General features: G+C 41.8%; 1 protein-coding gene across 2 annotated transcripts in view; it reads right to left on the reverse strand.

Moving 5' to 3' along the window:
* Window positions 1-482: 482 nt before the first annotated feature.
* Window positions 483-25,810, reverse strand: part of GPR137C (G protein-coupled receptor 137C) — a 120,413-nt gene continuing 95,085 nt past the window's right edge. For both annotated transcript variants that reach the window (XM_029598323.1, XM_029598322.1), the window contains one exon: window positions 483-4,069. In XM_029598323.1, the coding sequence (XP_029454183.1) occupies window positions 3,916-4,069 (154 nt within the window). In that variant the 3' untranslated portion in view covers window positions 483-3,915. The remainder of the gene's footprint in view (window positions 4,070-25,810) is intronic.

Genomic DNA, 25,810 nt, shown 5'->3' on the forward strand with positions numbered 1-25,810 from the left:
GGGGGGGTTATAAATACTATATACAATTATCCCCAATCCCCTTTTAGTTTATAGATTTTTTTTTTAAAGCAGGAGTGTTCCATAAATAATCTTGTAGCCATTGGCTACTAAAGATCAGACCAATTAGGAGTTACCTCAAGGATGTACTAGGATATTAATTGAGCACCCCTGAAAAGTGTGTGTTCTGTTCTTAAGTGTGTTGGGGGGGGGGGGGGGTCTTCATTTATTTAAATGACTTTCTCTACTAATCAGCAGCAAGTTATTTGGTGTAGTCTAATCCCCTTAATTAGTAGGTTAGGCTATTTAGAATAGAAGGTAGGGGGTTGAAAAAAAAATCTTATAAGTAATAAGTCACCAACAGTCTACCTTACACTAATTGAACCCCTCTCAAAAAAGGGTCCCCAATAGACAAAAAACTCACACTTCACAGTAACTCTTGAAACTCAGTTTAGCTTCCTCTACATATATACTGCCACATTCAATGCAGATAAACATTTTTATTAATTCAACATGGTAGTTACAAAATGAACATAAGTACATTCATTGGCCACAATCATTTTTGTAACCAGTGTGCACAGCAGCTAATGAAATACTGTATGGTTTACAAGAAAACCCTTGAAATATGGGAAGCAGTTGTGCATATAAAAAAATTGTTCTTTACTATAAATTACATCCACTGTAAAGTAAAGCCATCTATAGCTTGGTGATTTCAATTTAAATAGATGCCCAAAGATTTATAAAGCTTCAGCCTTATTAGAACTGTTTTGTTTAGGCAACATGAATCCTTGTTCTAATCTGATCAATATGGAAGAAATAACTGGTCATGAGTTCCAGTGCAATAAGTAGTGAGCCTGTAGCATGTTTGGCAAGACATTATCCTCCCAAAACAAAAAAAAACACAAAAAACTTTAAAGTGCTCCTAGTGCTTCAGAATTCACAACCAAAATCTCACTTCACTTGTGGCAAAGTGGGAGAGAAGTAGGTTACAGAAATTCTATAAAATCCATGATTCATTCACTTCCCCATACTATGAATTCAAGCAGGGATAATGACAGGTTAAGAGAACTGCTTTGACAACGAACCAGAGAAAGGCAGCTGGAGGAACCAACATTCTTGTAAAGCTTTCTCCTAGCCTAAAAATTCAGTGATTTGTTGGCCACAGTAGTGATGTTTTTTTCCTCTTAAGGACTAAAGCATGCAAAGAAATGAGTGGTCAGCTTTCTGAATGAGGAACTGCTCTAAGGCAAGTAGGAAAAAAGGTGGATAGACAAATACTAGAACAAAGTCCATGTAGCAAGTTAAAAAGTTGTCACAGTACGGGCACAGGAGAAAACAGCTTGTTATAATCCAAGAGTTGGGGGGGTGGGGGAAGAACCCCACAATTCCAGATATTCAATTATGCCTTTGGCAAAATACATTTTCAAAATTCAAGTAGTCTCCTTAAGATCTTTTCAATGTTTTCTAAAGGCATGAAATGGAAAACCTATAAAGCTACATGGAGCCTTTGCGCACCATCTTACATTTTACAGATTAAACATTTTTACTCCATTTGAGGGAGGGTATTTTGTATACTTCAGTTACATTACATTGAATGTGTTTCTTCAGTACAATTTTTCCATGTCTAAAAATGATGATCCAGGGGAAATTGGAAAGTGGGGGAAGGGCACCCCTAATTAATATCTTTATAATATAGTCAGATTTTATTGCTATCCAAAACATGATTAATCCCATGTAAGATTTTAAAAAGGAGTTCAAGCACCAGAATACACAGAACAATGCTAACATTTTTCTCTTATTTGAAGGAAGAATTCTTTGGAGTCCACTGTGCCTTCAATTTTGTAGTCAAGAGTACATTAAAATAGTACTTGACATTTCACGAGTACAATGGTCTATGCCATAATGCATGCTATTGGTCATTTGTTTTCTATATGCACCTCAGGGTTTGAGCAAAAAAAATAAAGAGCAAAAGCATAGTACTGTGCTCTGGTATTTGGTTTCCTTTTAGTTTAAGTAAATGAACCATTCCATCAAGAGGCTGCTTACTGATAAAATTGACACCAGGTTTAAACTTTACAAAAGATTTGTAGAAATAATTAGCTTAACCTGTAATATGTTTTCTGTTCAGATAACAATATTTGAAGTTTCGATGGTATCTACTCATTAGAAAGCTAAAATACTGTAAACACCAAAAAGTAGTAGGTACTAAACCCTGGCAAATACAGATTTCAGGATTTCCCAATAGTTATTGATCATTTAATATGGACACCACTAACTTATTCTGACTGTTTAGAAAAAAAGGATTGTTAACCCAAGGCTCAGGAGCCATGTGTGGCTCTTGGGTACCCTCAATACAGGCTTCAAATAAAACAAAAAAGGTTTAGAGATGAAGTTAAGATTAAGCAAAGGATACTATGAGAAAATGGCTCAGATTAAGCATCAATAAAAGGTTGATACCATTGGTTTAGATACTTTCATAAATATGGTTCTTACTTTCTTCCTTATAGTGCTCAAAAGGTTTTACTATTTCTGCTACTTAGAGTTTGATCTCCATTTAGCCTTAGATACCACAAGAAAAGTGAATAGCTTCTTAAACTTTGTTACTCCTCTCCCCCATGCATACACCACTCAAGACTCATGTGATTAATCAGGTCCATAGAGACTGGTGGTACAGGTATCCAAATGAACCACTCCTGGCTGCCCATTCTCTGCGACTATATCTAACCTGTGGAGCACAAGTCCAGAAAAGAAAAAGGGTTTCTATTCAATAGTGCAAAGTACCACTTTGTTCTGAGGCTCTCCTCCCTAAAAATAGCATGTCTAATGTTCCATCCTCATGGAGGTTAAAGGTTTTAAAACAACTTGCATGATGACAGTTAGAACAACTTCAAAAATTTAATATTGTGGGGAAAAAAATTCAAGTCAGAGTACCTCTGAAAATTTATACCAGCAAAATATGTATAATACTTTTGTATCCAACTTTTCTACTACTTGGTTTTGAAAAATAAGCTTTCAAGTGTTGGCACTATTGCAAAACAATGTAAGCCCGATTTATAAATTAATCTTTTCATAGGCACAAGATGGGAAGTCATTTATAAAGTCTTTTTGTGAGGGAATGTGATCCGAGCTCTTCACTTTTGCAGCCTTCCCTTAAAGGTGGTGTAAAACTAGGGCTTTGTTTATGAAGTGTTCTATGCTATTCTATTTTGTGCCTATAAAGAGAAAAAAAAAAATATTAAGCCAACCCCCTCCCCCAAATAGTTTGGGTGAAAGCCTTAAATGATTGCTTTTAGTTTAACCCACACAGCAGTCCTGAAAAGAAGGTTAGCAAGAACACGCCTCTTGCACAACCAGTCTGTTTATGCTTACAATAGGACATTGCAAGCAAATATTCTATAGCTATTATCTTGGTGAATTTTTTTTATATTATATTGGCCATGTTAAATGTTAACTACTTTGATACTTTCCAACAAGCAACTTATAAACCACAAACTATAGAAACAAATCGAGTACTTAGATACTCCAGTCTTTCCAAGAAACTTTTCATTTGGTGCAATATAAAATGTGAATGAACATTGGTCTTAGTTATAGGATGAAAGGTTTTGTTCATTCTGAACATACAGAGAAATAGTGCAAATACATATTTGATCTAGCTGGGAAGATCTGGTGCCGTAAGTCTGCCATCTAGTTCTTTGAGAAGGCAGAACAGTAAAGCTTCCCAATGTTATTCTGCTTCATCTGCCACAGTACCATAAGCGACAATCAAGTGTGTCAGTGTCCAGGACTCTGCGTCCAGCTTCCTCAAGCAACGGAATGTTTATGCAGATGGATTAGATTCTGAAATAAAGAATTTATGATCCCACATTCATGAACACTCCCCCCCCCCCCCCCCCCCCGAGGCAGTCTTTGCTGGTCCTTTCAGTTTTGAGATAATCGTGTTTGTAAGTTTCCACAAGTAAACAGCAGTGGAGCATTTGTTGAGGCTTCATTCAGCAAACGTGGGTCAAGGGAGGAGCTGGCACTCTGACATACAGTGCCATACCAACTAGTTCCTTGTGGTGTGGATGATAAGCTTTAAAGTAAAAAAAAAAAAAAGATTTTAAAAGACAGTTACTGCAGCAACATTTTACATTTCAACCTGGTTCTATACTCTATGCATTTTATTTGGTGAACAGGACAGCCTGAGTTCAGTACAGATAGCTCTTCACTTTGCTGCTGAGAACTACAGAACAGAGAAACTGTGCTTACAGAAACTGTAGTGAAAGTCTATCCACCAGAGCCAACGTTAGGAACCCCAGGCTGTTGGGAAGTAGTCTCATATCCTACTTTCCCTGCAAGGTAAGAAATCTAACTGCCTAAACAGCTCAGCTGGAAAAGGAAGAGCAAAGGCTAGGTGGGTTACAACTAGGATGAATGGTGACAGCAGAGTCATAAAGCAAAATAAAGGTGTTGATCTGTATAGGTCTCTAGGCAGCAGGACAAGTCAGCCATCTAAGGAGGAGACATCCAATAGTGCAGAGAATGAAAAGCTCCAAGCTCTGAAAACCAGAGGTGGCTTTCAGAGCATACATGGCCACTCATGTCTCTTTGTAACAAGCTAAACCTTGTGTGTATATGTGGGATGAGGGTGCACATGCACAGAAGCATGTGGCTGATTTCCCTTGTTTACAGAGAGAGAATCTGTTTCAGGTAAGCAACTCTGCTCTGTGGACAAGCAGGGCAATGAGCCACATGCTTGGGGATATCCAAGCTGAGGGTTGTACGAAAATTTATGCTTTTAATAGTTTAAAAAACCCCACAAAAACATTCAACCTGTATAATGAAAAGACTGGCAGGAAATTTGAAGTTAAACTTGAACACTACCAAAATGCTTAATCTCAAGACAGCAGTTATCTAGGCAGTAATGAGCAGTGAAGGTATGGCGAGAAGGCCAGCCGTACACATTTATGGAAAGGAGAGCAAAGATAGCTGCAATAGCTCTGACCTCTCAGCCTGAGCAACTCATTCCTTTGAAGTAGTAGTTCTGATTGAGTAACAAGATTCAAGTGGAAAGTTTCTTGAATTTCTGATTGCAAATGAAACCCCTGTTTGGAAAGAAGGTCCTACAGGAATTCACAACTATCTTTCAACCAAAGAAAAAAAAAATTCTTCTGCAATCCAGCACTTGAAAAGCCTGTTGTCTCAGGAATCATGGCAATATTATGGATCGATTTATGTGAAAGATACCACTTAAAATCCTTTTTTTTTTTTTTTTTTTTTAAATAAACAAAAACTACTGTTGTGGAAAAACTGTGTACAAGGATAATGAGTTCTTGCAATTCACTTACTCTGCAAAAGAAGTTACAGCTATCAAAAACAAACTTCCAAGAAAGGAATTTTAAATATTTTTTTGTTAAATACTGAAATGAGATTTATGAGCTGAGCAAGAACTATGTTTAGAACCCAAGGAGAAGTGATCTTTAAAAGAAGGTGTTTTAGATGAGTTAGGCCTTTCCCGAATCTTGCAATTAGATATTGGAGATAGTGAATCTTTGCACTATATAGCAGCATATTTAAATTCAGGAAGAACTGAGTTAGTTTTCAATCCTAAGGGGCTTAAGGAGGAAACAAGGCAATTAAAACATTCTGATAAACTCAAAACTCAAACACCAGATAGGAAATCTTTTCCATTTAGTTACAAGATTTCTAGATCATTTTCTTGATCTAGAAAGGAAAAAAAACCCAAAACACCCACATGACTTCAGCAGGCAATTATATAGATGAGACTGTGATTTTCAACATCCATGCAGTCAGTCTAAGAAAGGCTGTGATAAGAATATTCCCATTACATTGAGTGATCATGGATGGGAATGGTTGAACAGTTAGGCATTGAAGCCCAAGAAACTGAATTTGATGTGATCAATAAGGAAAGGGGTATCAAATCAGAACTCAACTTTTGAGGTGTTTTTACTATAAGTAGAACTGGGGAATGCATAAAGGCCTTGATTTTATAGAACTGAACAGAGTGTCCACTGCTAGACTGTCCTTTGCTGGTCTTTTGGAGCAGTAGGAAAAAAAAAAAACCACACACACCAAAACAAAAGCTTGAATGACACTACCAAAAAGAACTGTGGAATGCCCTAAAGTTGAAAGTTCTTGTGCTACCTGATGGTCCCATGACCATTTGTGCGGTAGCAAATAAAATTTAGTATTTTGTTTTGGCTTCTAGGGTGAAAGAGTTATCAATATTTGGGAAGTTGCCCATTTTCATATCTTGCAGTCTCTTGCCATATTGTTAGTGTTTGTTCCTGATATAGAACATTGTTACTTTGTCTTTTTTAAAAACCACCACTAAAATACTTTTAAAAGCAGAGTGGAGAGCAATTTTAAATGCTATTTATATGGTATACTCTTGTGGGAGACCAAGATCCTTAAGAAGAGGCTTTCAGTTGCACTCCCCATCTGAGCAGAGGCATCTATGGTTATTGTAATTTGGTATAGTGGCCAGAACCTTCAAATCTACTAAGGTCAGCCTTTTCACCAGCCTTCCTTTCAGAGATTTGAGGCATCCTGATATATTCACCTTATGGGAGAGGTACTGTACACATTGGTACCATTGTGTCTGCCGTGCTGATATACAGAAGGGGTAACACTGTTGCTGCCATGTGTCCCAACATTTTCAGGTAGCTGGCAGAAACTAATGTTGAAATAAAGTTAGGCATTTATCTCAGAGGGAAGATGAAATGATCAAGATTTCTCATTGCATGATACTGAGGTAAGAATGAATCAAATTCTGTGATCTGGGTGAACTAGATTGTGTGAAACATACATTTTTTAGGTCCAGCAAATACAGCCTTTATTCTGCATCCAGGTAAGAGTGCTGTGGGTAAGGAATTCATCTGCAATTTTTTTTTTTACACCAGAATTTATTCAGATTTTATATCTTGTGTGGGTGGAGCTCTATTTCAGAATGAGGAAATTTTGAATAAAATCCTTGGTTTATTTCTCCAAGAAGGGACTGGCTCAATAGCTTTGCTTCATAGAAAAAAAGACCCCAAAACCACACCTTTCCATGCTACAAGAAGAAGTTTTGATTTCCTGGGAAGGAATCAGTTCACTAAGCTTACCAGAAGCTATAAATGTGTGCAATAAGTGAATGTTTTGCAGGGAGGACAGCATGCCTGAGACTTTGTGGTTATCAACCAAATATCTAGATGTGAGAAGGCCTGGATGATTTGGCACCACAGGTATTACCAAGTACTAGTGAGAGGTACTTGGTAAAAGATCAGTTCTGCCAATGGGTTAAAGGCAGGGGCAGTAGGCACCCTAGGCGGCTTCTGCCTTGCGCTCTCACCCCAATTTGTGCTGCCTCGCCAGTCTTGGGCCAGACTCCTACCTCGCTCGCACAGTCCACTCCATACTAAGTGTTCGGTAGAATCTATATGGGTATAAATCCCATGTGTTGGGAAAGTATAGTGAGGAGTATACTACCATCCACCTGGACAAAATGGTCAGACAGATGATGAAATGCTATGAGAAATCAGGGAAGCAAATCAAATTGGCAGTGCAATAATAATGGGAGATTTCAGTTACCCCAATATTGACTGGGTAAATGTAACATCAGGACTTGCTAGAGACAAAGTTCCTGGATGTAATAAATGACTGCTTCATGGAGCAATTGGTTCAGGAACCAACAAGAGAGGGAGCTATTTTAGATTTAATTCTTAGTGGAACGCAGGTTTTGGTGAGAAAGGTAACAGTGGTGGGGCCACTTGGCAACAGTGATCATAACATGATCAAATTTAAACTAACAACTGGAATGGGGACAATAAGTAAATTTGCAGCTCCAACACTAAACTTTCAAAAGGGAAACTTTGATAAAATGAGGAAAATAGAAAAAACTGAAAGGTGCAGCTGCAAAGGTTAGAAGTGTTCAACAGGCATGGACATTGTTTAAAAATACAATCCTAGAGGCACAGTCCATATGTATTCCACACATTAAGAAAGGTGTAAGGAAAGCAAAACGATTACAGTCATGGTTAAAAGGTGAGGTGAAAGGCTATTTTAGCAAAAACAAATCCTTCAAAAATTGGAAGAAGGAGCCATCTGAAGAAAATAGGATACAACATAAGCAGTCAAGTTAAGTGTAATGCTCAAGTAAAAATGTACAACACATGGGTAATTTACAGGTATTATTCATGCATGAATAATTATACAATATATACCTGTTTATTTTCATCAATGTTTGTTTACTTTTATTACATACACAATTTAAAAAACATGACAATTCACTCATACCACATTACAATATTACCTATTGCACATATCCCTATAACATTAAAATTCATGTCATGTTTTTTTTTAAATTGTGTATGTAATAAAAGTAAACAAACATTGATGAAAATAGACACAGGTATATATTGTATAATTATTCAGCTCAGTGTGCTGCAGCAGTCAAAAAAGCAAATAGAATGTTAGGAAGGGAATGGTTAATAGAACAGAAAATGTCATAATTTGGCCTCTGTTGGAAACAGGATGTTGGGCTTGATGGACCCTTGGTCTGACCCAGCATGGCAATTTCTTATGTTCTTAAGTTAAGTGTAAAACATTGATAAGACAGGTGAAGAGAGAATTTGAAATGAAGTTAGCCATAGAGGCAAAAACTCATAATAAAAACTTTTTAAAATATATCCGAAGCAAGAAATCTGTAAGGGAGTCAGTTGGACCATTAGATGACAGAGGGGTTAAATGGACTCTTAGGGAAGATAAGGCCATTGCAGAAAGACTAAATGAATTCTTTGCTTCTGTGTTTACTGATGAGGATGTTGGGGAGATACCAGTTCTAGAGATGGTTTTCAGGGGTGAGGAGTCAGATGAACTGAACGAAATCACTGTGAACCTGGAAGATGTAGTAGGCCAGACTGACAAACTAAAGAGTAGCAAAATCACCTGGACTGGATGGTATGCATCCTAGGGTACTGAAGGAAATAAAAAATGAAATTTCTGATCTATTAGTTAAAATTTGTAGCCTATCATTAAAATCATCCATTGTACCTGAAGACTGGAGGGTGGCCAATGTAACCCCAATATTTAAAAAAAAAAAGGCTCCGGGGCAATCCGGATAACTATAGACCAGTGTGCCTGACGTCAGTGCCAGGAAAAGTAGTGGAAACTATTAAAGATCAAAATCATAGAGCATATAGAAAGACATGGTTTAATGGAACACAGCCAACATGGATTTACCCAAGGGAAGTCTTGCCTAACAAATCCAATTCATTTTTTTTGAAGGGGTTAAACATGTGGCTAAAGGTGAACCAGATGTAGTGTATTTGGATTTTCAGAAGGCGTTTGACAAAGTCCCTCATGAGAGGCTTCTATGAAAACTAAAAAGTCATGGGATAGGAGGCAATGTCCTTTCGTAGATTACAAGCTGGTTAAAAAACAGGACACAGTAAGATTAAGTGGTCAATTTTGTCAGTGGAAAAGGGTAAACAGTGGAGTGCCTCAGGGATCTGAACTTGGAGTGAGGTTATCAAATTTGTGTATGATAAAAAATTATTCAGAGTAGGTAAAAATCACAAGTAGACTATGATACATTACAGGAGGACTTTGCAAGACTGGAAGATTGGGCATCCAAATGGCAGACGAAATTTAATGTGGACAAGTGCAAGGTGATACATATAGGGAAAAATAACCCTTGCTGTAGTTACACGATATTAGGTTCCATAATAGGAGCTACCACGCAGGAAAAAGATCTAGGCATCATAGTGGATAGTACTTTAAAATAGTCAGCTCAGTGTGCTGCTGCATTAGTCAAAAAAGCAACAATGTTGGGAATTATTAAAAAGGGAATGGTTAATAAAATGGAAAGTGTCATAATGCCTCCCTCTATATTGCTCCATGGTGAGACCGCACCTTGAATACTGCATACAATTCTGGTCTCTGCATCCCAAAAAAGATATAGTTGCAAGGGAGAAGATACAGAGAAGGGCAACCAAAATGATAAAGGGAATGGAACAGCTCCCCTATGAGGAAAGGCTGAAGAGGTTAGGGCTGTTCAGCTTGGAGAAGAGATGGCTGAGAGGGGATATGATAGAGGTCTTGAATGAGTAGATGTGACTTATTTACACTTTCAAATAGGACTGGGGGGGGGGGGCATTCCATGAAGTTAGCAAGTAGCACATTTAAGACTAATCTGAGAAAATTCTTTCACTCAACGTACAATAAAGCTCTGGAAATTGTTGCCAGAGGATGTGGTTAGTGCAGCTAGTGTAGATGGGTTCAAAAAAAGGTTTGGATAAGTTCTTGGAGAAGTCCATTAATGGCTATTAATCAAATTTACTTAGGGAATAGCCACTGCTATTAATTGCATCAGTCGCATGGGATCTTCTTAGTGTTTGGGTAATTGCCAGGTTCTTGTGGCCTGGTTTGGCCTCTGTTGGAAACAGGATACTGGGCTTGATGGACCCTTGGTCTAACCCAGCATGGCAATTTCTTATGTTTTAAGGCCGTGAACAGCACGTGCTGCTCATGGCCTGACAAATCTACTCCTTTGCTGCTAGTGGCTCTGCTCACTGCACCAACTGGCAGCTCTTTGGCACCCCACCATAGGAGACCACCTAAGTTCACCTAATGGTCACACCAGCCCTGGGTTAAGGGGAGCACTTTATATTGATAGTGGGAAAGCATCCATCATGAATCACAGGTAATAACTGGGAGGGATGTATAGGAATATTTGCACAAGCTTCCTTCAGAAGCAAGCACATGCATTCTCCCTTCTGGATGAACAGAAGAATCATATTGAGATTTGTTTTTAATATCTCTGGGAGCAGATATATGCTGAAGCCTCTTAAATCCAGGAGGAGTTTCAGTCCCAGAGATTAGTAGTATTGTGAGCAGAACTCTTGCCCAGGATGTAGAGGGGCAAGTTCTATTGCCACTGAGAAGCAATTTGACCTCTAGGCAGAGTTGCATAAATTGAGACTGAACTGGGTTGCAGGCGAAATGGAGTCATAGTTGCTGGGATGAAATGCAAATGGTATCCAGGTTCTACAATTTTGCAAACTGATGATCTTAAGGTATTTCCTCAAGAAGGTGCTAGTCTCCTGACCAGAATGGCTGTATTCTGATTTTGATGTGATATTTTATATATATTTTTTTTTTAATTTTTTCACCCTGTCCCAGCAAGGGCTGGACTTACTTTGCTGTTAATTGGTGTTTTGCTGCTGTGTGAGCTGGAAGCTTCTATTGCCAATAATATGGCTGTTTAACATTCAGATAAATTGTTGCTGAAATTTATGGATGTCTGACAAGTTATTGGCTCCTAATCAACCCATATGGAGAACTTCAATCAGATATAAGTTGAAGATTGTGTATGTTCTCTACTGCATCCAGAATTGTTTACTACTACTCTGGGGGCTAAATATAAGATACTTTAGCCTCTGAAAATATTGGACCATATAGAGCTATCTGTGCATTAAGCACGGAGCTTTGGAATACCTTTTCTCCTAAAAATTATTCAACAATTTTAGGTCTTTTCCTGGTGGTACCATCATTCAAAAATCCATAGACCATGCAGAAGTGGTGGGTGGAAACTCATCCATTAACCATGATTTGTTTAACCCATTTCTACTAATCTGACTGGTGGGGTAGTTGCACCAATCCAAATTTCAGGGATTTTTGAACTCTAAATTTGAGATCTAATTTACCTGAAGACTAGAAGGTGGCCAATGTAACCCCAGTATTTGAAAGGGCTCCAGGGGTGATCTGGGAAACTATAGACCAGTGAGCCTGACTTCAGTGCCAGGAAAATTATGGAACTTTTATATAAAAAAAACAAACAAAACAAAAAACATTTAGATAAACAAGGTCTAATGGGACACAGCCAGCATGGATTTACCCAAGGGAAGTCTTGCCTCACAAAACTTTTTTTGAAGGGGTGAACAAACATGTGGATAAAGGAGAACTAAGATTTGGTATATGACAAACTTCTGAAAATCTAAAGTCCCTCATGAGAAGCTTCTAGGAAAGCTAAAAAGTCAAGGGATGAGGCAATGTCCTTTTGTGGATTACAAACTGGTTAAAAAGACAGGAAACAGTAGGATTAAATGGTCTGTTTTCACAGTGGGAAAAGGTAAAACAGTGGAGTGCCTCACATCTGTACTTGGACTGGTGCTTTTTAATATATTTATAAATGATCTGGAAAAGGAATATGACTAGTGCAGTGATCAAATCTGCAGATGACAAAATTATGTAAAGTAGTTAAGCCTCAAGTGGATTGTGATAAGTTATAGGAGGACCTTGGGAAACTGGAAGGTTGGGCTTCTAGATGGCAGATGAAAATTTAATTCTTCACTTTCAATGCATATCCAGTATAGCTCTCTGCTTCAACGGTAGGGGGAATGAAGGCAGGATTTATATTCAGACAACCACTAACAAGGACTGAATTGAACAGGCTGGGTAAACAAATAAGTGTGGGAGTAGCTTGCTTATTGTGGCGGTTACTCCCCCTAACCAATTAAGCTTGATACTTCACTTAGATGCAGCTCCAGCACTGCTCTCCACATCGATGGTGGGGGTGGAAGGGAAATAGAACCAAAAAGTTACTAAAAAGGACCAAGAGTAACATAAGTATAAGAAAAAAAAAAATAAGTGAGGAAGCTTGCTGGGCAGACTGGATGAGCCATTTGGTCTTTTGCTGGCATTTCTATGTTAATGTGGACAAGTGCAAGGTGAAAAATAACCCTTGCTGAAGTTACAATGTTAGGAGTTACCACCCAGGAAAGATATGAAGGCATCATAGTGGACAATACATTGAAAGCCAGCTCAGTGTGCTGTGGTGGTCAAAAAACAAACAATGTTAGGAATTAATAGAAAGGGAATAGCAAATAAAATGGAGTATGTCATAATGCCTCTATCACTCCAAGGTGAAACCACACCTTTAATACTGTGTGCAATTCTGGTTGCTATATCTTAAAAAAAAAAAAGATAGTTTCACTGGAGAAAGTGCAGAGAAGGGCAACCAAAATAAGGGGAATGGAATAGCTCTATGAGGAAAGGCTGAAGAAGTTAGGAGATTCAGTTTGGAGAAGAGATGACTGAAGGGGATATGATAGACATTTACAAAGTCATAAAAGGACTTTAACAAGTTAACAAATCATTTATTTACTCTCTCAGATAATAGAACTAGGAGGCACTCCATGAAGTTACCTCGTAGCTCATTTAAAACAAAGAATTTTCACTTGGGGTATAGTCAAGCTCTGGAATTCATTGCCAGAGGATGTGGTTACAGCAGTTAGTGTAACTGGGTTTAAAAAATGTTTAGATAATTTCCTAGAGAAGTCCATAAACTGCTTTTAATAAGCAATAGTAACTAGATCTATTTGTTTCTACTTGCGACTTGGATTGGCCACTGTTGGAAAACAGGATTATGGGCTTGATGGACCCTTGATCTGACCCAGTATGGCATATTTTATTTGCAGTTTTTATATACAGACATTTGTTTAGTAACCTCACATCGGTTCACAATTAACAGAAACATTGCAGCTGTGCCAAATAGAACTAACATGTGCAACAGTGCTTTACAATAAACTAATGCATATTGTAAAGCATATCTAATGTTCTTTGTAACTGGGGTCCATGGAATAAGATTAAAACAGTTCAGCTTGTAATTCCTGTAGGATGTTATGGATTGGAATGGCTGCTAGCTTAGCCAATGTCCAAAACCTTTAGGACAGAAAATGGGCTTAATGTGCCTAAAGTCTCAAGCAAGCACTAGTACCTGTCCCAGCCTGTCCAGAAGAACGGAGTAGGGGTTATGAGTTTCCTGAAGGCTCTGGGAGGGGTGAGATGAGATCCCCTATGACCCCTCTGCAGAGTTTATAGGTAAGGGAATACTAAACCAAGACCTGCACAGTAGTTATTAATCCAGTTATGTAGGTTTTCTTGTTAGCCACCTAGGGCTTATATATATGCAGCATATAAACCCTAAGCCATAGTGAAGGAGTTTGGTAACTCAGAAGGGCAGAGTCCTGGTAGAATCCTCTGGGAGGACGCCACTGCAAGCTGTAACTACCTCATGGGGTTAAGGCTATTTGAGGAGGGCAAACTGAAATTCTTCCTGAAGGGAATGTTAAGGCTTTTATTTAAGCCACTAAGTATATACCCTAGAAGGGAGAATGGGAAGGTAAAATTTCCCTGGGATAGTCTTGAAGGGCTGGAAGAATGTTTTCCCCCCATCAGTTTAGTTTGAGCTCACTGCTACTCCTGACATACAAAGAGTATGTGCAATGGCAAAAAGGCAGGCAGAATCTTCCTCATGCAGACTTTTGTTTTTAGCACTGTGGGCAATTCTGCTCATGCTGGACTTTGCTCCACACCAGAGCACAAAATGCACTGGCAGCACTAGCTGCAAGAGCCAGCATCAGTGGTAGCAGAATCTTGTCAGCCATATTGTACTCCAGCTTTCTATATTCTCATCAGGGCCCATATGCTTCAACAGCTGCAGTGGGGAATCAGATTGGGTGCTTTAGCTGAAGAAATTGATTTAGCCAAGGGAAGTCTTGCCTCAAGTTTACATCCTCAAAACAAAACACACAAAAAAAGCAGCAAACTTGTTAATACAGGTCAGCAAGCAAGTTTGCTTAGCATAAACTGTTTCCATAGATAGCAGGATGAATTAGCCATGCTGTCTGGGGGACGTCCCTACGGGACGCCTCAAGGCAGATCTTTATGTAGCTGTTACAGAGCTTCGCTCTGTGTGGCTGCACATGTCATCGCACGCAGCTTAGCACCCTCTGTCTCCTTAGTCTGTAATATTGTAGAGAGAAGTTTGGAATAAAATTCTTCCCCTCCCAATCCATCCCAGGCTGCCCAGGGAGGGGTGTGGGTACACATGGCTAATTCATCCTGCTATCTACAGAAACACCGTTTACAATAAGCAAACTTGCTTTTTCCTGTCAACAGGGTTGAATTAACCATGTCGTCTGGGAGACCCCAGCTCCCGGGTTGGGCTTTGCTCAGCACATGGGCACTTGCCCGTGATTCTGGATTCACGCTGTAAGCCCAACACATTTTAGCATGGGTGGGGTTTCCCGTGTGAAATGAGCCAGCATTGCTGCTCCCAGTGCTGCGTCTGCTGGTCCAGACAGTAATGGGCAGAGAAGGTATGCAAGGACAGGCACGTGGCAGCCTTGCAGATGTCTATTAGCAGCATGTTGCACAGGTGAGCATTTTATGCACCTTTTATTTTGGGTTGGGGGTGGACAGGAGTGCTTGGAGTAGCAGAATTGGATGCATGGTGAAATCCAGATTGCGATGGTGCATTTGGGTTGAAGAAGCCAATTGCGAAGCCCTGTGATCCACCTGGGTCCTATGTTTATAGTAGGCCAGCGCCCTCTTGCAGTACAGGGTATACAACAAGCATTCCCTTGTGCGAGTATGCGGTTTTGGTAAGAAGGTGGTAAGAGTGATGGTATGCTGAGACCACCTTGGGTAAGAAAGAAGGATCACTGTTATGGTGAACAGTAGGTAGGGAGGATAATGGAACAGTGCCTGTAATTCACCGATTCTGGCAGATGTCAAAGCTACTAGGAACACAACCTTCTAGGTTAAAATTCTTAATGGAGAACTGGCCATGGGTTTGAAAGGCGGTAACATTAGTTGTTAGAGCCAGATTCAGGTTCCAGGGCACAGGTAGTTTCATCACCAGGAGTCTGAGGTGTAGGAGGCCTCGCATGAAGCGGGAGACTAACTGGCATGATAAAATTGGGTGGTGGTGATAGGCTCTCTGGGACAGCCTGGTGGATTCTTGCTCCTATAAGCTGTAGGATTTGGGTTAGCTGGAGACTGGATTTCTCGTAGTTGATCACCAGTCCCAGACCCTGAAGGCACTATTGATTCTTTTAGATGCAGGGCCAGTGTTGCAGCATCTGCAGCTATGAACAGCCAATCGTCCAAGTATGGGAAGAGTTGAATCCCCTTTTGATGGAGGTGGGCCACCACTGCCAGACATTCAGTGAAGATCCTGTGGGCAGAAAGAGCAAAGGGGAGCACTTTGTATTGTTAGTGCTGTCCACTGGACTGGAAGCACAGGTACTGCCATGAGGAGCAGTGCATGGGAATGTAGGAATAGGCATCCTTGAGATCCAGTGAGCACATCCAGTAGTTAGGCTGAAGGAAAGTTAGGATAGTCTTAAAGGATATCATCTTGAACTTTGAGAAGTTTGTTCAGCTCCGAGATCCAAGATGGGGCCAAGGCCTCATGACCTCTTGGGTATGAGGAAGTATGGGGAATAGAATCTTTCCTGTTGATGTGGTGGAATCAACTGGATGGCCTTCTGGGTGAGAAGCAAAAACAGCTTGTAAGAACATAACATAAGAAAATGCCATACTGGGTCAGACCAAGGGTCCATCAAGCCCAGCATCCTGTTTCCAACAGTGGCCAATCCAGGCCACAAGAACCTGGCAAGTACCCAAAAGCTAAGTCCATTCCATGCAACCATTGCCAATGGCAGTGGCTATTCTCTAAGTGAACTTAACAGCAGGTAATGGACTTCTCCTCCAAGAACCTATCCAATCCTTTCTTAAACACAGCTATACTAACTGCACGAACCACATTCTCTGGCAACAAATTCCAGAGTTTAATTGTGCGTTGAGTAAAAAAAGAACTTTCTCCGATTAGTTTTAAATGTGCCCCATGCTAACTTCATGGAGTGCCCCCTAGTCTTTCTACTATCCGAAAGAGTAAATAACAGATTCGCATCTACCCGTTCTAGACCTCTCATGATTTTAAACACCTCTATCATATCCCCCCTCAGTCGTCTCTTCTCCAAGCTGAAAAGTCCTAACCTCTTTAGTCTTTCCTCATAGGGGAGTTGTTCCATTCCCCTTATTTTGGTAGCCCTTCTCTGTACCTTCTCCATCGCAATTATATCTTTTTTGAGATGCGGCGACCAGAATTGTACACAGTATTCAAGGTGCGGTCTCACCATGGAGCGATACAGAGGCATTATGACATTTTCCGTTTTATTCATCATTCCTTTTCTAATAATTCCCAACATTCTGTTTGCTTTTTTGACTGCCGCAGCACACTGCACCGACGATTTCAATGTGTTATCCACTATGACACCTAGATCTTTCTTGGGTTGTAGCACCTAATATGGAACCCAGCATTGTGTAATTATAGCATGGGTTATTTTTCCCTATATGCATCACCTTGCACTTATCCACATTAAATTTCATCTGCCATTTGGATGCCCAATTTTCCAGTCTCACAAGGTCTTCCTGCAATTTATCACAATCTGCTTGTGATTTAACTACTCTGAACAATTTTGTGTCATCTGCAAATTTGATTATCTCACTCGTCGTATTTCTTTCCAGATCATTTATAAATATATTGAACAGTAAGGGTCCCAATACAGATCCCTGAGGCACTCCACTGTCCACTCCCTTCCACTGAGAAAATTGCCCATTTAATCCTACTCTCTGTTTCCTGTCTTTTAGCCAGTTTGCAATCCACGAAAGGACATCGCCACCTATCCCACGACTTTTTACTTTTCCTAGAAGCCTCTCATGAGGAACTTTTGTCAAACGCCTTCTGAAAATCCAAGTATAATATATCTACCGGTTCACCTTTATCCACATGTTTATTAACTCCTTCAAAAAAGTGAAGCAGATTTGTGAGGCAAGACTTGCCCTGGGTAAAGCCATGCTGACTTTGTTCCATTAAACCATGTCTTTCTATATGTTCTGTGATTTTGATGTTTAGAACACTTTCTACTATTTTTCTTGGCACTGAAGTCAGGCTAACCGGTCTGTAGTTTCCCAGATCGCCCCTGGAGCCCTTTTTAAATATTGGGGTTACATTTGCTATCCTCCAGTCTTCAGGTACAATGGATGATTTTAATGATAAGTTACAAATTTTTACTAATAGGTCTGAAATTTCATTTTTTAGTTCCTTCAGTACTCTGGGAATCTTCAGTACTCTGAAGATTCCCAGAGAATCTGTTTTGACGGGTTCCTGGGACAGCCTACTTTCCAGGGAAGCATACAGGAGTGCTAGAAGTTCAGTCAATAACCTTCGCAAACGTCCAAATACCCAACGGTCAGAAGCTGTTGCGGACCAGGTGGGGGAAGAACTGCTATCCTGCCTCCCCCCCCTTGTACTGGTGTTTAATGTGGCAGCCCTGCCTGTCTTAAAACCTTGCAGGGGTTTTGGTGTGGAGGTGGTGTTGCTGATGTTTGCCTCTAGATCTGCCTCATTGCTGTGCTTGCTGGGGATGTTGGTGCGGCAGCTGGAAAGCCAGCCCTCCGTACAGCGGATAGGAGTGGAATGTTCACTGCTGGAAGTTGGGTTTGCAGTATGTCAAGCAGTAGCATTTTGCACTGGTAGGAGGCTCTGTCAGGGAAGCTAGTGACAGGACTGCCACATTCTGCTCTTTTAGCAATGAGACTCTCTCACAGCTTATCCCAAATAGGTTTGTCACCTTTGCAGGGAAGATCTTCTAGCTTCTTGTGCACGTCCTCCCTAATTGCAATGGCCTTCAGCCAGGCCAGGCGGCAGACTGCTACAGCTGAAGCAGACACTCTGTTTTGAAGGTCTCAGATGGTATGGAGGTGCCGTAACCCTTCCTTCATGTCCAGAACTGGTTGCAAGAGCCCTGTGGATGAGTCCTTGCTGAAGAAGGGTTTTAGTGACTGGAGGCAATGGGTGATGTAGAATTGGTGTTGCTGTATTTTGGCACCCAGCATGGCAGACTAAGGACCATTTACCAAAAGTCATCCAGGTAGCATTTATCCTTTCTAGGTGGTGCATTTGAGTGCAGTCTTCTTGGTGTGCTTCATGGCAGACTCTACGACGATGGAGGCATGTGGAATATGGGGAGAGGAATAATATGGGGTTACTGTCTCATCCAGAACTTTAGGCCTGTGTCTTTCTGGAAGTTGGCAAAGTAGAAACAGGTGACTGCTGGGACTTCTTCAGCACAGTGTTGAGGATGTTATGGGAGGGAAGAACCATCGGCTCGGAGGGCACCTCAAAAATCTTTAGAATGCCCATGACCTCTGCCCTTGGGTCAGGGATTTTCTTGGTCTTGATGTTGAGCCTTGCACCCACCCAATTTTGAATAGAAGAGGTCCTCCGGTGGAGAGGAGGGCTCAGGTAGTATCCCCATAGATGACCCTGGTGACCAGGGTGGTGAACTTGGCTGGGGAAAAGGGGGTGGGAACATTCTCTTTTCAGCAGCTTCCCCTTGGCTGGTTGTGCATTCTCCTCCAGAGGGCCTTCACAAGATGGACTAGCTGGAGGTGGAATATGATCACTGGGCTCCAGGGATGCAAAGAGCCCAGAGAGAACAGCCAAGATCTGTGAGATGGCCTGTTCCACTAAGGTTCTCTTGCTGGGGGCTGAACGGGTTGTGGTGTCTGGTGATTCTCTCCCACAGGTCTTGGGATGGTGGCAGGCAAGATGTCAGAGTCTGGACCTTGAGGTCAGTATGTCAGACGGGATACCACCAGCAGAAGGCAGGGGTCAGTCCACCAACGGGTCCTGTAGTTGGAGATCTCTTCTTCTGCTTGGATACAGAGGAAATGTCAGTACATTCAGATGAGGCAGTTGTAATCCTTACTGATGTTTGTGTGAATACTGCTTCGTGGAGTTCTTATGGTGCGGAGCAGCCTGATCTCGCTGGGGTCATGTCAGTGCGTCGATGGGCTGCACACTGTGCCATGCGTCAGGGCTTGAAGCTGTATGTCTAGTGGTGTGCAGATTGCATTAGCATCTGGGGCTGGTCAACGTGTTTGGGCTCCTGCATAGTTTTGCCGGTTTATGTGACATATTGGGCGGACGACTGTCCTGCTCCCATTCTGGTGATGCAAGAGCCAGACTCCTGGGCTGTGGCAGCTATCCTGGGAGGCCAGGGTCTTTGGCCATGGGAATTTTAGTCCTTTTGGCCTTATCGTGAGGCCCAAGGGAGGAGGCCCTTTTTCTCTTCTTGGGACTTTTGGAGCTGTGCCCTGGGGAGGAGTGGGACTCAAATGGCAGGGCATAGGAGCCCCTATAGTCCTCTGAGTTGGGCCATGTTTTCTGTGCACTATCACTGAGCCCAGAGACATGCGACCAGTCTCAGGAAGACTGGTCATGGTCTGGGCCCAGGCAGATGTAACAGTAGTTGTGGCCACCACTTTACTGCACTGGCAGCACTTAAAGCTGGGCAGTCATCTCAGCCTCATGATAGCACTGAAAAGTATTAGTTTTTCTTTTTTTTCCTCTTTAAATAAGCTGAGGAGAAAGCTCCATATGCGATCGGCAGCATGGAAAAACAGACTGAGGAGACTGGGTGCTAATCCACATGGGAAGATGTGTGCAGCCTCAGAGCAAAGCTCTGTAACAGCTACATAAAGCTCTGCCTCAGGACTGCCTGGAGGGACATCCCCCGAACAGCATGGCTAATTCAGCCCAGCTATCGATGGGAAACAGATGATATACTATATCTGGATTTTTAGAAAGCATTTGACAAAGTCCCTCATGAAAGCCTGGTTAGGAAATTTAATAAGTAATGGGATAGGGGGCACTGTCCTATTGTAGATTGCCAACTGGTAAAAAGATAGAAAAACAGTAGGGCTAAATGGTAAATTTTCCCAATGGAAAAACCCGTGAATAATGGCATGCCATGTTCTGGGACCACTAAATATTTATATATGATCTGGAAATGGGAACTACAAGTGAGGATCAAAATTTGCAGATGAGAAAATTATTCAGTTGTTAAACCACAAGAGGACTGTGCAAAACTGGGAGACTTGGCATGCAAATGGAAAATGAAGTGCCGAGTTATGTACTTAGGGAAAAGTAACCCAAATTATAACTACAAGATGCAAGGTTCCACATTAGGAGTAACCACTCAGGAAAAGGCTCCAAGTGTCAGAAGATTTAACATATTTTCAATGTTCTGTGTGCAGCAGCAGCCAAGAAAGTAAATATAATGCTAAGGATTATTAGGAAAGGAATGGAGAATAAAACAGAATATCATAATGACTCTTATACTTGAATGAGGTTGCACCATGGAGTGTTGTGTGCATTTCTTACCACCACATCAAGAAAAATAGCAGAATTAGAAAAAAGTACAGAGCAGGGAAACCAAGATAAAGGGGTTGGAACAGTTCTCCTATGAAGAAAGGCTAAAGAGAATAGGACCCCCCCCCCCCCCATCTTGGAGAAGAGAAGATGGCCGAGGAGATGTTAAACAGGTCTATAAAATGAGTAGAATGGAATGAGTAAACATTAATCAGCTGTTTACTCTTGAAAACGTACAAAGCCCAGAGGACACAATGAAGTTACTAGGTAATATTTAAAAACTAAGAATTTTTTTTTAGTCAATACATAATTACATTTGGAATTCATTGCCAGAGGATGTGGTGAAAGCTATTAGTGTAGAGCAAAATTGCTTACCTTGTAATAGGTGTTATCCCAGGACAGCAGGATGTAGTCCTCACATATGGGTGACATCAGTAATGGAGCCCTATGTACGGAAAACTTCTGTAAAAGTTTCTATGAAACTTTTGACTGGCACCAGTGTGCCTACTGAGCATGCCCAGCATGCTATGATATTCCCTGCCACAGGGGTCTCCCTTTAGTCTTGGTTTGTAGCAATAGCGTTAGCCAAAAATAAAATAATAAAACGTATCGGACCCAACTCCGCGGGGTGGCGGGTGGGTTTCGTGAGGACTACATCCTGCTGTCCTGGGATAACACCTATTACAAGGTAAGCAATTTTGCTTTATCCCAGGACAAGCAGGATGCTAGTCCTCACATATGGGTGATTAGCAAGCTAGAGGCTGAGTCAATTTGTCATGTAGCAACAGTGAAGTATTGTTGATGGAATGAATCAGCCGAAGATCACAGCAGGTTGGACGTAGAAGGAGTTGGGATTATACTGGAAACAAGTTCTTTAAGACAGATTGTCCATAGGCTGAATCTTGTCTTCCTTCTTTGTCTAGACAGTAGTGAGCTGCAAAAGTGTGAAGAGAACTCCAGGTTGCTGCTTTACAAATGTCCAGAATAGGTACAGAGCGAAGGTGTGCTACTGAGGTTGACATTGCTCTGACTGAATGTGCTTTTACTCGCCCTTGAAGAGTAAGGCCTGCTTTTCCATAACAAAATTGAATGCAATCTGCAAGCCAGTTTGACAGAGTATGCTTACCCACTGCTTTACCTGGTTTGTTTGGATCATAGGATACAAACAGCTGACTGGATTTTCTTTGGGCTGTAGTGCGGTTTAAATAGAAGGATAACGCACGCTTACAGTCCAAAGTGTGTAAGGCTCGTTCACCTTGATGGGAATGAGGCCTAGGAAAGAATGTTGGTAAAACTATGGATTGGTTCAAATGAAATTCCGTGACAACCTTAGGAAGGAACTTTGGATGTGTCCGGAGGACTACCCTGTCATGTAGGAACTTTGTAAAAGGTTCGTATGTGACTAGTGCTTGTAATTCACTGACCCTTCTAGCTGATGTAATGGCTATAAGAAAGACCGTTTTCCAAGTTAGGTACTTAAGGTCACAGGTATTTATGGGTTCAAATGGGGAACGCATGAGCCTAGTTAATACTACGTTTAGGTCCCATTGAATGCTTGGGGAATGAATTGGAGGTTTAATGTGAGTTAGGCCTCTCATGAATTTACTGACGAGAGGCTGTGTGGAGAGAGGCGCATCACCTAGCTTGTTATGATAAGCTGAGATTGCACTTAAGTGTACCCTTACAGATGACGTCTTAAGACCAGAGTCTGAGAGATGGTAAAGGTAATCTAGTAGCGTGGTAGTGGGGCAAGTGAAAGGATCTAAATCCTTCTGAGTGCACCATAAAGTAAACCTTTTCCATTTGTAGGAATAATTCTTTCTAGTGGAAGGTTTACGTGCAGCTATTAGTACCTGAGATATATTAGTTGAAAGGTGGAATGGTTGCAAGATCAAGCTTTCAACATCCATGCTGTCAGGGACAGGGATTGAAGGTTGGGATGGCGCAACTGACCCTGTTCCTGAGTTATGAGATTGGGAGCTACTCCCAGGCGAATGGGATCCCTGACTGAGAGATCTAGCAGTGTGGGGAACCATACTTGTCGAGGCCAATATGGGGCTATGAGTATCATGGACCCCTTGTCCTGTTGTAGCTTTACTAATGTTTTGGTTATGAGCGGTATTGGTGGATACGCGTATAACAGGCCTGAGTTCCAATGGCGAGCAAACGCGTCCTTTGGTAAGTTGTTCTGCCGGAAGAGGAAAGAGCAGTAATTGTTCACTTTGTAGTTCAGAGGTGACGCAAAGAGATCTATTGTTGGTTGACCCCAGCGTTGAAATATCTTGGTTGCTATCGCTGGGTCGAGGGACCACTCGTGTGGTTGAAAGTGGCGGCTGAGGCGATCCGCTACTGTGTTGTGGATGCCTGCTAGGTAGGTGGCCCGTAGTAGAATTGAGTGTGCTAGGGCCCAGTCCCATATTTGAGCTGCTTCCTGGCAAAGGAGGTACGAGCCCGTACCACCCTGCTTGTTGATGTACCACATGGCTACTGTGTTGTCCGTTTGGATCAGAACAGTCTTGTGTGAAAGGCAGTCCTTGAATGCATGTAGAGCATAGCGTATAGCTCGAAGCTCCAGGAAGTTTATTTGAAAAGAGGCTTCTTGTTTTGTCCACGTGCCTTGCGTCTTTAAGTGAGCAATGTGCGCACCCCACCCCAAGGTGGATGCATCTGTTGTTAAAGTCACTTGTGGAACTGGTTGCTGAAAAGGCAGGCCTTTGAGCAAGTTGATTACGGATGTCCACCAGAGAAGAGATGATCTTAGATCTGGTGTGATACGAATGGGAGTGGACAATGGTTGAATGGCTTGAATCCATTGAGATTTGAGTGTCCATTGCGGTAGGCGCATGGTCAGTCTGGCCATGGGAGTTACATGAACTGTTGAGGCCATGTGTCCGAGTAGGGTGAGGCACTGATGAGCTGTAACTCGAGATTGATTGCGAACTGATTGTGCTAAGAGGACGAGTGCCTGAGCACGGTCTCTTGGAAGAAAAGCTTTTGCTGTGATAGTATTGAGATCTGCACCTATGAACTGTAACTGGTGAGATGGTGTGAGATGGGATTTCTCGTAGTTGATGAGAAACCCCAAGGAGTGAAGTAACTGCATTGTGAGATGGAGAGAAGTGAGAGCACCGTTTTGTGTTTGACTTCTGATTAGCCAATCGTCCAAGTAGGGAAACACATGTACTCTTTGCTTGTGAAGATGTGCCACCGCTACTGCAAGACACTTTGTGAACACTCGAGGTGCTGAGGCTAGGCCGAAAGGCAGTACTCGATATTGGAAGTGCTGACCTTCCACCAGAAATCGCAGGTACTGTCGATGAGGAGGAAAAATGGGAATGTGAGCATAAGCGTCTTGAAGATCCAGAGAGCAGAGCCAATCTCCTTTTTGAAGAAGAGGTAGCATGGTGCCTAATGACACCATCCTGAATTTTTCTTTCTTTAGAAATTTGTTGAGATTTCTGAGATCTAGGATTGGGCGTAGGCCCCCGGTTTTCTTTGGAATGAGGAAATATCGGGAGTAGAATCCTCTGCCCCACTGAGGCCTGGGAACTTTTTCTATGGCCTTGGCAGTCAGTAGGGTGGATAATTCTACTTGTAGAATTGTGTAATGATAAGACACTGTCCAAGATGGGATAGGAGGATTGTCGTTTGGTACAGTGAGGAAATCCAAGTGGTACCCTTGAGATACAATTGAGAGTACCCATTGATCTGTCGTGATGGAGTTCCAATTTTGATGGAAATGAGAAATTCGGCCTCCGACAGGTAATTGTGGGCAAGGATTTTTGGAATGACTCATGCTCTCTGGTTGGATTTCAAAATCCAGACGTGGACGCTGCAGGTGGAGGCTGTTGAGGTCTGGCAGGTCTCTGGCGAGGTTGTGACCTTTGAGTAGGCCTTTGCTGTCTGGGTCTGGCTGCTGGGGGATAATACCGCCGAGGGCGGTAATATGGTTTCCTTGGTTCTCTTCTTGGAAGCCTCCTAGAAGGTTGGTGTACTTCTTGCGGCAGCTGAGATAGTTGTTTAAGGGTCTCAGTGTGATCCTTAATTGTCGCCACCGCCTCTTTAACTTTATCCCCAAAGAGGTTTTCTCCAAGGCAAGGCAAGTCTGCCAAGCGCTCTTGTACCTCTGGTCTCAGCTCCGATGATTTCAACCAGGCCCATCTTCTGGCTGTGATTCCTGACGCTGACAGTCGGGAGGCTGTTTCAAAGGAATCATATGTTGCTCGAACCTCGTGTTTACCCGCCTCCAGGCCTTTGTGCACGAGTTTTAGTAATCCGTCCTGAAACTGGTCAGGTAACTGGTGTGACAGTGTTTCTACCTGTTTCCACAGGTCTCGCTGGTACTGATTCATAAAGAGCTGGTAAGAATTTATTCTAGATACCAGCATGGCAGCTTGGAATATTTTTCTTCCTAGATTGTCCAGGAACCGGTTATCCTTACCAGGAGGTGTAGAGGCATGCTGTTTTAACCTCTTGGCCTTCTTTTGGGCCGACTCGACCACCACTGACTGATGCGGTAATTGTGTTTTTTGAAACCCTGGGATGGGCTGTACCAGATAAGTGGCATCAGCACGCTTATTGACCGCTGCCACAGACCCAGGGTGCTCCCACATTCTGTACATCAATTCTTGTAGGACCTCATGGACTGGAATGGCAAGAATTTCCTTAGGAGGATCTACGAATTGGAGAACTTCCAAAGTTTTTTGTCTGCTGTCTATCTCTGAAAGGAGGGAGAAGGGAATTGTTTCAGACATTTCCTTTATA

The sequence above is a fragment of the Rhinatrema bivittatum genome, chromosome 4 (assembly GCF_901001135.1).
Source record: "Rhinatrema bivittatum chromosome 4, aRhiBiv1.1, whole genome shotgun sequence".
Taxonomy (NCBI): Eukaryota; Metazoa; Chordata; class Amphibia; order Gymnophiona; family Rhinatrematidae; genus Rhinatrema; species Rhinatrema bivittatum.